The 14,215-nt window shown below is 45.0% G+C and overlaps 1 protein-coding gene across 3 annotated transcripts in view; it reads left to right on the top strand.

Annotated features, from left to right (window-relative positions):
• The first annotated feature begins 1,670 nt into the window (after nt 1-1,670).
• The window catches only part of LOC123746738 (cytochrome P450 2D14), a 41,065-nt gene continuing 28,520 nt past the window's right edge, over nt 1,671-14,215 (top strand). The window contains exons 1-3 of one of the 3 annotated variants that reach the window (XM_045728499.2): nt 1,758-1,804; nt 4,324-4,482; nt 13,478-13,600. In XM_045728499.2, coding sequence (XP_045584455.2) covers nt 13,480-13,600 — 121 coding nt within the window. In that variant the 5' untranslated portion in view covers nt 1,758-1,804; nt 4,324-4,482; nt 13,478-13,479. Of the gene's footprint in view, nt 1,805-4,323; nt 4,483-4,898; nt 4,993-13,477; nt 13,601-14,215 lie in introns of those variants that run through there. The other 2 variants (XM_045728498.2, XM_069316835.1) reach the window with 2 other exon arrangements.

Raw genomic sequence — 14,215 nt, 5'->3', positions numbered from 1 at the left:
GTGTGTGTGCATGTATATGTATGTGTATAAAGTATATATGGAAGCTGATCAGAATTACATTTTACCTTTGTAAATGCACATTAATGACACTATGTAAAAGACACATCGAACACTTTATGTAGGGCATACGTAAATCTGTGTATCTATGTATTTATGTATATGGACCTTTCCTTTAAAGAACACAATAAAGTAGCCGTCACAACTGCAAGAAAAATGACAAGTTGGATAACAAGAACCTTTCACACTAGAGATGCTATACCGATGATGATACTTTTCAAGACGCTAGTGCTCTCTAGAGTGGAGTACTGCTGCACAATGACAGCCCCTTTCAAAGCTGGAGAAATTGCTGACCTGGAGAGCATGCAGAGATCCTTTACTGCTAGAATCCACTCAGTAAAACATCTAAATTACTGGGACCGACTAAAGAGCCTAAATCTGTACTCCCTTGAGCGCAGGCGGGAGAGATACATAATAATTTACACGTGGAAAATAATTGAGGGGCTGGTCCCAAACCTCCACACAGAAATAACACCACATGAGACCAGAAGACATGGCAGGATGTGCAGAATACCCCCGTTGAAAAGCGGAGGTGCAACAGGTACTCTGAGAGAGAACTATCAACATCAGAGGCCCGAGGTTGTTCAACACGCTTCCACTACACATAAGGGGCATAACTGGCCGACCCCTCACAGTGTTCAAGAGAGAACTGGATAAGCACCTCAAAAGGATACCTGATCAACCAGGCTGTGACTCATACGTCAGGCTGCCAGCAGCCGCGTCCAACAGCCTGGTTGATCAGTCCAGCAACCAGGAGGCCTGGTCGACGACCGGGCCGCGGGGACACTAAGCCCCGGAAGCACCTCAAGGTAACCTCAAGGTAAGGTAACGTATGTAGGTTAGCTTAGCATTTTAAAAACACCGAATCACCTTCTGTGGTTGAGTGTTCAATAAACCCTGAACTATATGTTTAACACATCTCTAACCCTGTCCATGGAGGACAGAAGAAAATGTATATATGCTGGTTAGCATTGTAAATGTGTGGCCACGTCTGTGGTAGAAAATAATAATAATAATAACCACTACCAGTACCAACACCACTACCAGTACCACCACCACCAGTACCACCACCTACCAGTACCACCACCACTACCAGTACCACCACCACCAGTACCACCACCAGTCCCTGAATCTTGCAGTAACCACCATAAAGCCATCAACACAGCCACTCTTCTGGTCAAAAAAGGTGTCCAGCAGCTGGACGCCTTCATAAAGACTGTCCAGCAGCTGTGCTCCCCCGCGATAGCAGCCTGACAATTATATGTGACCTCAGCACACAGTATATATTTATTAAAAAGAAAAAAGTACCACTTGCGGGCTATTCATGCCCGTGCCACATCATGGGTGGCTTATTCTGCATCAATCAATCATCTCGTCTCATCACAATCAACTTGATAATGGTCCAACACGGACCGAAACGTCGTCGTCTCATTTCCTGGTGTATGATTTAGTCTTCATGTCTTAAGCCCCGTTATTGTGAATCATCGTCTGCAATTATGTTAAGAATTTAAGGCAAGAGAAAGGTAATATGTTAGGTAAGGGTCTTACCCTCCCTTACCTGAGTGAGTGAGGTAAGTACTGAGGGAGAGAGTAAGGAAGGCCCGCATGTCTCCCATAAGTGAGTGAGGGAGACAGTGGGAGCAAGCGAGGGCGTGCGCATGGCTCCCCTCACGTGTGACGTCACAGCGTCATCAGCCGCCAGTGTCAACAAGTGGCCATTTTGTGTTCACACGACGAAAGATTTCTCGTACGTAAACACTTATTCTTTATATATAAAGTATTATTATCTTCTTCTTGTTCCATTAGTGAATTGATAAGTGAAAAATCAAAGTATGTAACAAGTTTGAAACACTGTAGAGAGAGTTGTTAAGATGTAATTGTGTGTGATGTGACTGCCTTGAGCGCTGAATCACTCCACCCCACAGCTGCCTCCTCCAACATTACCTACCACCATTCTCACACCACAACAACCCTCCACCTTCTTCACCACAGTACCAACACTACAATCGACTTGAGAATGGTCCAGGACGGACCGAAACGTCGTCGTCCCTTCAATTTCTAGTGTGTGGTCTGGTCAACATACTTCAGCCACGTTATTGTGACTCATTGCCTACCTTCACCTCCACCACCACCAGTACCACCACCACTACTAGTACCACCACCACCAGTACCACCACCACCAGAACCACCACCACCAGTACCACCACCACCACTACCATCTTGACGTTATCTTCTGATGATTTCGGGGCTTAGCGTCCCCGCGGCCCGGTCCTCGACATGGCCTCCTTTTTGTTACACATCCCTAGGAAGCAGCCCATAGCAGCTGTCTAACGTCCAGGTACCTATTTACTGCTGGGTGAACAGATGCATCATGGTGAAAGAAACTCTGCCCATTTGTTTCCACCTCCACCGGGATTCGACAGACCCAGAACCTCAGGACTACGAATCCGAAGCGCTGTCCACTCAGCTGTCTGGGGCCCCCCTACCAGTACCTCCACTACTACCAGTACCACCACCACCACCAGTAGTACCAACAACACCGCTATCAGTACCAACCACCACCGCCAGTACCAACACCATCACCACTAATACCAACTGCACCACCAGCACCAACATCTCCTTTGCCAGTACCAACACCACCACCACTACCAGTACCAACACCACCACCACCACCAGTACCACCACCACCACCACTACCAGTACCAACACCACCACCACTACCAGTACCAACACCACCACCAGTACCAACACCACCACCACTACCAGTACCAACACCACCACCACTACCAGTACCAACACCACCACCACTACCAGTACCAACACCACCACCACCACCAGTACCAACACCACCACCACCACCAGTACCACCACCACCACCACTACCAGTACCAACACCACCACCACTACCAGTACCAACACCACCACCAGTACCAACACCACCACCACCACCACCAGCACCAACACCACCACCACCACCAGTACCACCACCACCACCACTACCAGTACCAACACCACCACCACCACCAGTACCACCACCACCACCACTACCAGTACCAACACCACCACCACTACCACCACTACCAGTACCAACACCACCACCACCACCAGTACCAACACCACCACCACTACCAGTACCAACACCACCACCACTACCAGTACCAACACCACCACCACTACCAGTACCAACACCACCACCAGTACCAACACCACCACCACCACTACCAGTACCAACACCACCACCACTACCAGTACCAACACCACCACCACCACCAGTACCAACACCACCACCACTACCAGTACCAACACCACCACCACCACCAGTACCACCACCACCACCACTACCAGTACCAACACCACCACCACTACCAGTACCAACACCACCACCACTACCAGTACCAACACCACCACCAGTACCAACACCACCACCACCACTACCAGTACCAACACCACCACCACTACCAGTACCAACACCACCACCACTACCAGTACCAACACCACCAGTACCACCACCACCACCACTACCAGTACCAACACCATCACCAGTACCACCAGTACCACCAGTACCACCAGTACCACCACAAGTGTAGGTAAATACAAATAGGTGAAAAGTAAGTGAGTGAAGAGCAGCGCGAGTGAAGAATAAGGCGCAACACGGGTACGGAACACATACAAAGATTAATGAGGTGTAGTGAGCGTGCTATGTCCCTATTAGGCAACTCGGGTATTGCATACTAGGCTGAGTAGTGCATTCTGGCTGTTAGGAACATTATATTATATATATATATATATATATATATATATATATATATATATATATATATATATATATATATATATATATATATATATATATATATATATATATATATATATATATATATATATATATATATATATATATATATATATATATATATATATATATACACACATAATATTGGGAGAGAGAGAGAGAGAGAGAGAGAGAGAGAGAGAGAGAGAGAGAGAGAGAGAGAGAGAGAGAGAGAGAGAGAGAGAGAGAGAGAGAGAGAGAGAGAGAGAGAGAGAGAGAGAGAGAGAGAGAGAGAGAGAGAGAGAGAGAGAGAGAGAGAGAGAGAGAGAGAGAGAGAGAGAGAGGAGGGGAGGGGGAGAGAGAGGGAGATCATGTATAATTATCAAGAGAATGACAGGCACTGTACCCAGTAATGTGTTTAATCTCAAGATAACACTCGCAGCCTTGAAAGTCGGGGTCAACATGCTCAGTTCCCCACTACCACTCTCTGACAGTGCCAGACCGTATGAGAGTTGCAGCATCCTTCTTTCACCTTGTCTACAGCACTGAGTTATACTTCTTCAAGCATGTATAAAGCGGACGCCTTTCACTAACAGCTCACGCCTGCTGTCATCGCCTTCACCAGTTTCCTAACGATTTTAGAACGCCAGTCAGTGAGTATGCTATGTTTAGAACGCCAGTCAGTGAGTATGCTATGTTTAGAACGCCAGTCAGTGAGTATGCTATGTTTAGAACGCCAGTCAGTGAGTATGCTATGTTTAGAACGCCAGTCAGTGAGTATGCTATGTTTAGAACGCCAGTCAGTGAGTATGCTATGTTTAGAACGCCAGTCAGTGAGTATGCTATGTTTAGAACGCCAGTCAGTGAGTATGCTATGTTTAGAACGCCAGTCAGTGAGTATGCTATGTTTAGAACGCCAGTCAGTGAGTATGCTATGTTTAGAACGCCAGTCAGTGAGTATGCTATGTTTAGAACGCCAGTCAGTGAGTATGCTATGTTTAGAACGCCAGTCAGTGAGTATGCTATGTTTAGAACGCCAGTCAGTGAGTATGCTATGTTTAGAACGCCAGTCAGTGAGTATGCTATGTTTAGAACGCCAGTCAGTGACTATGCTATGTTTAGAACGCCAGTCAGTGACTATGCTGTGTTTAGAACGCCAGTCAGTGACTATGCTATGTTGTGTCTCTTCTGTGACAACTATTTTGAAGCCTCGTCATTCTAATGTTCAGGTGAACTGTGATTGAATACTTGTTATTATGGCAGATTAGTAGGCTTATACTGGTTAAATTTTGCCTCGCTTATCATATTCAAGTGTTTCCTATATTTTGATAAGAAATACAACTATATATATCAACATGGTGTTTAAATGTGATATTTTTAACTTACATTAATAATAATTTATTATTAAATTACTATTAAATTACTTACATTAATAATAAATTATTTGATTCTGAAAAGTCTGTATGTATATGTCTCTTTCCAACCGTGTCCAAGATTAGCAGTTTGAGACTGGGACATGAAAATTGTCTTGCATGGATGACTATTGGTACATTTGAATAAATGAGGAGAGGAACGAGCGAGGCGAATGAGACATAATGAGACATAGACATGGTAATGAGACATAGGCGAACCAGGCGTAATGAGACATAGGCGTAATGAGACCAGGCGAACTATTGAACCCATTTTTTTATTAAGATATGTAGGCACAGTCGATAAAAAGCATTGTTTTACCCCTCTAGTCTGTGGAACGAGCAATATGGCAACGCTGTGTTTCTTATTGGGTTACTTTATGAATGAAGAGGCGCTTTGTAATGAGTCTCATTGGTCAAAATACCACACATAGGTTTGTATAATTCACACTACTATCGATAGGAAATTACAGGACAGCTGTGAATATAAATGAGATATATATAGATTAGTGAGCAAGGGAGATGGCTCTACTTTTGTACTTAAGAGTTTATTGACCATTTGTGCTAAAGAGTTTATTTATCCTCACAATAAGTGGATTGTGAGGATACGGAGGCTGCCCAGCACGCATCTGGGCAGCTTTCCTCCTCCAGAACCAGCGGAGCCAGACGCAACGCTTCGCTGAATGCCACGAGGGAGATGCACCCCCTCTATTGGAAGGGGTGCGTCTCCCGTCGTCTCTGGCAGCCAGAGACGCCTCCCAAGACGCGGGATAACCCCTACCCCTGAAGGCTCCACAGGCAGAACAATCACACCAAACCCGCTCACCAAAAGCAGAAGGGAATGCCTCCTCCACCACCACAGCAATCGGCACACTGTGAACCTCCACTGGCACATTCCATAGCACATACCGCTTGGCAGACTTATCCTCAACCACACACACAAGCGGTCCGGCGACCCCAGGTATCACAGGGCGCCCCACCGACTTCTCGCACGCATCTGGGACACTCACAAACGGAAGGCTGGGAGGTAGGACGCCACCACCAGCCAACCCTGGTGCTTCCGGAGTCTTGAGAGGTGGAAAATCACCTTCCTGGAATATATTGACCCAGTCAGATGCCTTAACGGAGCACGCTGCCGCCAGGTGACCCAGCAGTCCACACCTATTACATATACGGGGCTGGCCTGAAGCGGAGTGTAGGCTCCATCAGGGATATCGAAGACGATATATTCTGTCAAAGTCCTGGTGCTATACGTCAAAGTCCTGGTGCCAGCAAGCATCCCCTTACAATACCCCTCACATCCCTTACCAGTCTCCGTGGTGTAGTGGTAAGTCTGGCGTTCCGCGAGCGCTTTGTCATGGGTTCGTATCCTGGCTGGGGAGGATTTACTGGGCGCATATCCTTAACTGTATTCTCTGTTTAACTAAACAGTAAAATGGGTTTGAAAACGATTCTTCGTGGGGTCGTATTCCAGTGAACATAGGATTAAGAATTTGCCCGAAACACTACGTGTACTAGTGGCTGTACAAGAATGTAAGAACTCTTGTATATATATATAACAAAAAACAAAAGAATAGCCAGCAGACATCTTGTTTCATAGTACATTTAGCGCTTTCCCAAACTGCCCAAGCAGCCTGGTCATTTCGAACGGGGCACCGCCACGTACGTCAATGTCACACTCAAGTTTAGGAGCAGACCACCTTAGTCCCAGGATCACTGTGCACAGGGTGCATAAGGGTTAATATAGTCTCGCTTAGGTGAACAGCAGCCAGGATAGCTGGTAGCCAACTATCTAAGCAGAGTCGTCATCTGGAGTACCACTTCTCCAAATGGTGTCTCACAAGAGGGTGGATGACCTGGCCGGAGCCCACGAGTGGGTAAGGCGGCGGCCGGAGGGACTCCCCCATGGGTATATATGATATCCCTCCCGCTCCGGGGCCTTGTTAGGAGCTTCCACTATGAATAGTTTTCCATGTATTCCGACGTCAAGTCATCAATCCTGCCGCTTAGGCAGCTTGCTGTTTTCCCTGGAAACACAAACCGTAACTGTCTCTATTTTCAGCTTGTTACAACTTGTAATAAAATTGTTGCATCTTGGCTTAACGTGTTTATGACGTATTAGAACGTTGTTACAACTTGATATATTGGTTGTTATAACTGGTTAGGAGGTGTTAAAACTTGTTCGAACGTTGTACCAACGTCGTAGTTTCGGTGTGTGTTTGGCGGGTTGACCTTCAGCGTTAGTTCTTTTTTAATGATATACTGTGCACCTCTCCCTGTGTGTGCTGTGTCCCATATAAGAAAAAAACAAATACAAAAGAATTTTCCATTTAATATATGTTTGTTTTTCAGGTTATTATTGTGTGTTATTAGTATCAACTTAACTCTTGTGGGTTGCGATGAGATCTGCCATTTATGTGTATTTTAATTTGTGATTGATAGGGAATTAGGTATGCTTAGGGGCGCCTTCTCGCCATGCCCTGTGGCTGGGGGGAATGGTGCCCTGTGGCTGGGGGGATTGGTGCCCTGTGGCTGGGGGGATTGGTGCCCTGTGGCTGGGGGGATTGGTGCCCTGTGGCTGGGGGGATTGGTGCCCTGTGGCTGGGGGGATTGGTGCCCTGTGCCTGGGGGGATTGGTGCCCTGTGGCTGGGGGGATTGGTGCCCTGTGGCTGGGGGGATTGGTGCCCTGTGGCTGGGGGGATTGGTGCCCTGTGGCTGGGGGGATTGGTGCCCTGTGGCTGGGGGGATTGGTGCCCTGAAGCTACATAAACACCCTATACCCCCCGAAGTGGCAAGGGGAGTTAGGGGACAACAATGACCACTCGGACGGTGCCTACACTATCAGGAACATAAGAACAAAGGTAACTGCAGAAGGCCTATTGGCCCATACGAGGCAGTTGCTATCTATAACCGCCCAATCCCACTCATATACTTGTCCAACCCGCGCTTGAAACAATCGAGGGACACCACCTCCACCACGTTACGCGGTAATTGGTTCCACAAATCAACAACCCTGTTACCGAACCAGTATTTACCCAAGTCTTTCCTAAATCTAAACTTATCCAATTTATACCCATTGTTTCGTTTAATAGGGAATATTAACATCCTATTAGGAATAGGGAAATAACATCCTTCACACCAATCAAGGAACTCCTGGAACCCAGCTTGCTGTAGAAGTTCGACATCCACACGGCGGTCTTGAACGAGCTGAACGCCCACCAAATCTGCCCATTGGACACCGAGCATCTCCATGAGCGCAACGCCAAATGTCGTTTAGTCCACCAGTGTAGAAACCTAGTCCAGTCGAAGAAGTCCGCTTAAAGTGAAGCAATGACGACCCTATGCTGGAGCAACTAAACCCTGCACCAGCAGGGTACCACACAGGGCACGGTACCACACAGGGCAGGGTACCACACAGGGCACGGTACCACACAGGGCAGGGTGCCACACAGGGCAGGGTACCACACAGGGCACGGTACCACACAGGGCAGGGTACCACACAGGGCACGGTACCACACAGGGCAGGGTGCCACACAGGGCACGGTACCACACAGGGCAGGGTACCACACAGGGCACGGTACCACACAGGGCAGGGTACCACACAGGGCACGGTACCACACAGGGCACGGTACCACACAGGGCACGGTACCACGCAGGGCACGGTACCACACAGGGCACGGTACCACACAGGGCACGGTACCACACAGGGCACGGTACCACACAGGGCAGGGTACCACACAGGGCACGGTACCACACAGGGCAGGGTACCACACAGGGCACGGTACCACACAGGGCACGGTACCACACAGGGCACGGTACCACACAGGGCACGGTACCACACAGGGCACGGTACCACACAGGGCACGGTACCACACAGGGCAGGGTACCACACAGGGCACGGTACCACACAGGGCACGGTACCACGCAGGGCACGGTACCACACAGGGCACGGTACCACACAGGGCACGGTACCACGCAGGGCACGGTACCACACAGGGCACGGTACCACACAGGGCACGGTACCACACAGGGCACGGTACCACACAGGGCAGGGTACCACACAGGGCAGGGTGCCACACAGGGCACGGTACCACACAGGGCACGGTACCACACAGGGCACGGAACCACACAGGGCACGGTACCACACAGGGCAGGGTACCACACAGGGCACGGTACCACTCAGGGCACGGTACCACGCAGGGCAGGGTACCACACAGGGCACGGTACCACACAGGGCAGGGTACCACACAGGGCACGGTACCACACAGGGCACGGTACCACACAGGGCACGGTACCACACAGGGCACGGAACCACACAGGGCACGGTACCACACAGGGCAGGGTACCACACAGGGCACGGTACCACACAGGGCACGGTACCACACAGGGCAGGGTGCCACACAGGGCACGGTACCACACAGGGCAGGGTACCACACAGGGCAGGGTGCCACACAGGGCATGGTACCACACAGGGCAGGGTACCACACAGGGCAGGGTACCACACAGGGCACGGAACAGTCACCCACCCACCGACTCCATACCTCGCTCGTCAACTGAGGACCAATACGTTAGCACTCCGGCACCCTCTAGCAGCCAACCATCGAATCCAGGGGCTAGATTCACGAAAGCACTTAAGAACCTGTACATCTTTTCTCAATCTTTGGTGGCTTTGTTTACAATTATTAAACAGTTAATGAGCTCCGAAGCACCAGGAAACTGTTTATAAAAATAACAACAGTTGATTGGGAAGTTTTCATGCTTGTAAACTGTTTAATAATTGGAAACAAAGCAGTCAAAAACTGAGAAAAGATGTATAGGTTCGTAAGTGCTTTCGTGAATCTAGCCCCAGTTGACTTCTTGATTGGTCTGGGGAGAGTGAAGGGCCCCCCATTCTTTCACCCAAACGACGCAACCCGTTCTCGCAAATTCGTAAAGTCAATATTGACTTATTAACTACGTGCATAGGTGATATACTAAACATAATAGATACCCTTAAAAAGATTCATAGAAAACACCGACCTTACCTAACCTTGTTAGTATCTTAAGATAAGCATCTTATTGCTTCGTAATTACAATTATTACCTAACCTATAATAGGTATAGGTTAAGTAATAATTGTAATTACGAAGCAATAAGATGCTTATCTTAAGATACTAACAAGGTTAGGTAAGGTCGGTGTTTTCTATGAATCTTTTTAAGGGTATCTATTATGTTTAGTATATCACCTATGCACGTAGTTAATAAGTCAATATTGACTTTACGAATTTGCGAGAACGGGTTGAACGACGACACTTTCAACTATAGTTTGATGAGCGCTAAATCCTTTAAAGTGGACTTTAACTTTCAGTTATATTCATTTGGGTTGCAGTTAATTTACTTGTTATCCTATATATAAGTTTTGAAAACTACTATATAGTTACTTTAGCAGTTGCATTCTTTACTGTAATTAGGCTAGTTACCAGCAAAGCCTAATTAGAGTTATTCATTAATTAGTAGGCATCCATCAGTCTCGGAGACTATGGTGTGCAACTGCTAAAGTAACTATATAGTAGTTTTCAAAACTACTAAATAGTGAATATAGTGAATTATATATAGTGAATATATTATTTAATTCACTGAATAAACTTGCAATGCTATCTTGTATTTATGGCCAATAATTTACTTATCATTTTACTTCTACTTATTAAAGTAGATTATACTTTACTTATATTAAGTAGATTATACTTTTACTTATATTATGCAAATTAAACATTTGTTTAGATTAATTAATTAATTTAGCAATTTAGCCCAGTGCAAGCATCAATCATCCTACCCATAAATACCCAAATATTGCCAAATTGCAAGATCATGCTCTTAAAATTATCAGGGAAAATGGAAGAACATTTAACAAGCAGTCGGCTTCCTGTCCTCGCAGAGGCCACTATAGAGTGGCTTTCTCTTTCTTTCTTTCTCATCTACATTAATGACCTTCCAAATGCCTCCCAACACCTCAAACCAATTCTATTTGCTGACGACACAACCTTCATTTACTCCAGTCCTGATCCCCTTGCTCTAAATGCCACAGTAAATACTGAGCTTAATAAAGTCCATCTGTGGCTAACTGCCAACAAACTCACCCTTAACATTGACAAAACTTTCTATATTCTGTTTGGCAATAAATCCTCTAATCAAATAAATCTCAAAATAAACAATACCCAAATTTGTAACAAATTAGATGGCAAATTCCTTGGCATTCTCATTGACCACAAGCTGAATTTCCAGGGACACATTCTAAACATATCAAAAAAAAATTAAAAAACTGTGGGCATTCTTTCTAAGATCAGATATTATGTACCACGCCCTGCCCTGGTGACTCTCTATTACTCCCTTATCTATCCATATCTCAACTATGGTATTTGTGCTTGGGGCTCTACTACCCAAAATCACTTACGTCCTCTAATTACTCAACACAAAGCTGCTATTAGGACAATATCCAACTCTGGCCCCAGACATCACTCGGTACCCCTACTCAAATCTCTGAATATGTTAGACATTAAGTCACTGCACATTCTCTCATGTGTATTATACATATATAAAACGCTAAACTATAATGCCAATCCTGATCTCAAAAGCTTCATAGAAGGTTGTAACAGAACCCATGAGCACCACACTAGAAATAAATACAGTTTTGATATTCCTAGAGTACGACTTAATCAAACTAGAAATGCTCTACAAATCAAGGGGCCCAGAATGTGGAATGACCTTCCCAACCATGTTAAAGACTGTACCTCTCTCAACCAGTTTAAGATAAAAACTAAACACTACCTAATAAATTCCCTGTAATCTACCTCACTCCTCTATTGTCAACCCATGTCTGTTATTTTCTTTTTTTAATCAACACTGTTAGTCAACCTATTGTATTTGTGCTGCTTTTTCAGTCATGTTCCCCCCTTTTTTTTATCTTTATTTGTATTTGTTCTCAACACTTTTTATTCTTTATGCTCAATTAGTATTAAGTTCTAGATATTAATGTTTTTCTTGCCCGAAACGCATTGCGTAATAGTGGCTTTAGGCATTGTATGTACTAGCTCTATCTATATATCAATCCATTAATGTAACATCACTTGTATGTATATACCTTACCTGAATAAACATATTTATTTATTTATTTATAGAGTGTTAGTGGACCTCAGGTTAATCAGGTATATAGCTTTCACCCAAAACCCGAAGCATTCTCTTTCACGTTGTTGGTGAAACAACTGATAACGGAATGTATTTTGTTTGCCAATTAGTTATATAAACGTTTTACGAAGCAAATAGCTTTTTGGGGGGGTTTAGCATTTATCATATTGGTGAGCATGTTGAGACTATGATACTCTTCAAATGGCAACGATTTGCACGCAAATCTCGTGTAATTCTGACACATAACGCACATAATTCCTTGGCTGCTGAAGTTCACACTATCCCTATGGTACACTTAGAGTTGATTGCTATCACTAAGCAGCAACCTGTCCTCACGTCCACGTACGACGTCTCATAGTAACCGTCCCATCGCCGATGACAGCAGAATAGTTTGTTTGCTCAAATTTGGATGATAGTTGTATTTTTCAGTCCCACTTCTAGTGTGAAATTTACGTACCAATTTCCATACTGTTTCTATATATCATGCATCAGCTGCATCCTATTGAAGGCACGTAATTTAGTTTCAGAAATCTTGGGAGTTCAGTAAATTATAATAACTATTTTATCAATTATTATCTGTAATTATATTATAAAGATTAGGTTTGAAGAAATAGAAATAGAAAAAGGGCTGTAGTTGTTTGTAGTGTTTCCTATCACCGAATGTCTCTGTTCACCTAGCAGTAAATAGGTATCCACTGGGGCCAGATTCACGAAAGCACTTACGAAAGCACTTACGAACCTGTACATCTTTTCTCAATCTTTGGCGGCTTTGTTTCCAATTATTAAACAGTTAATGAGCTCCGAAGCACCAGGAGGCTGTTTATAACAATAACAACAGTTGATTGGCAAGTTTTCATGCTCGTAAACTGTTTAATAAATGTAACCAAAGCCGTCATAGATTGAGGAAAGATGTACACGTTCCTAGGTGCTTGCGTATAATTTTTATTTAGGCAAAGGTACATACATAAAGAGATTTTACAAAGTTTGTTGTTTTACAAAGTTTACAAAAAATCATCGCTGTTTGCCATTGGCAGAGGTTTTATACAACCAAATGACCATTTTACTTTCCTTCCGGCAGACATGGTGTGTGCGTGGGTCGGAGACATGCTGGGGTGTGGCAGTTCCATCCTCTTGGTCCTCTTTCTCCTCCTTCTCTTCCTTTTCTTCGCTCCAGGAAGACGCCCTCCCAATTTTCCTCCAGGTAAGGATAGTAGACTAACGCATGTAAACTGAAGGAAATACGCCTGAATGGATGGATAGATAGCCATTCAATCTTATCAAACAGATGCATTATAGGATAGACCAGTCATAGGTTGCACTCGGCCACCTTATAAGTATACAAGAAGATGGGTCAATAGAGAGGTTTACCGATGGTTCACTGATAGTCCACACAGATACATGAATAGATATTAACAAATTAAAAATATAAATAATTAAATACATCAATAAATGGTTTAAACACTTAAGTTCAGCGAGTAATTGACTGTCTGACTGCTCGACCACGCGATCAGTCTCATCTTTTGTTTTGGGGTATTTAGGGGGTAGGGGAGGACCTACCCTGGTCCTCAATATACCAAATAGACTTCCAGTCACAAATAACTGGAAACCGTATATTTGCAGTTTTTATGACAAAGATGTACACAGAGACACACATGAACAGACGAAACAAATAAAGGCCACATATGTCCAAAGACACACATTTAAACATATAAATGCATAGGCACACAAATATACACAGATACATATAGCAACACACATGCTCAAACACAGCCACAGAAAAAAAAGCACACACACACACACACACACACACACACAC

The sequence above is a fragment of the Procambarus clarkii genome, chromosome 85 (assembly GCF_040958095.1).
Source record: "Procambarus clarkii isolate CNS0578487 chromosome 85, FALCON_Pclarkii_2.0, whole genome shotgun sequence".
Classification (NCBI taxonomy): domain Eukaryota; kingdom Metazoa; phylum Arthropoda; class Malacostraca; order Decapoda; family Cambaridae; genus Procambarus; species Procambarus clarkii.
Note: the sequence above shows the minus strand (reverse complement) of the source record. Positions and strands in the feature narration are given on the sequence as shown.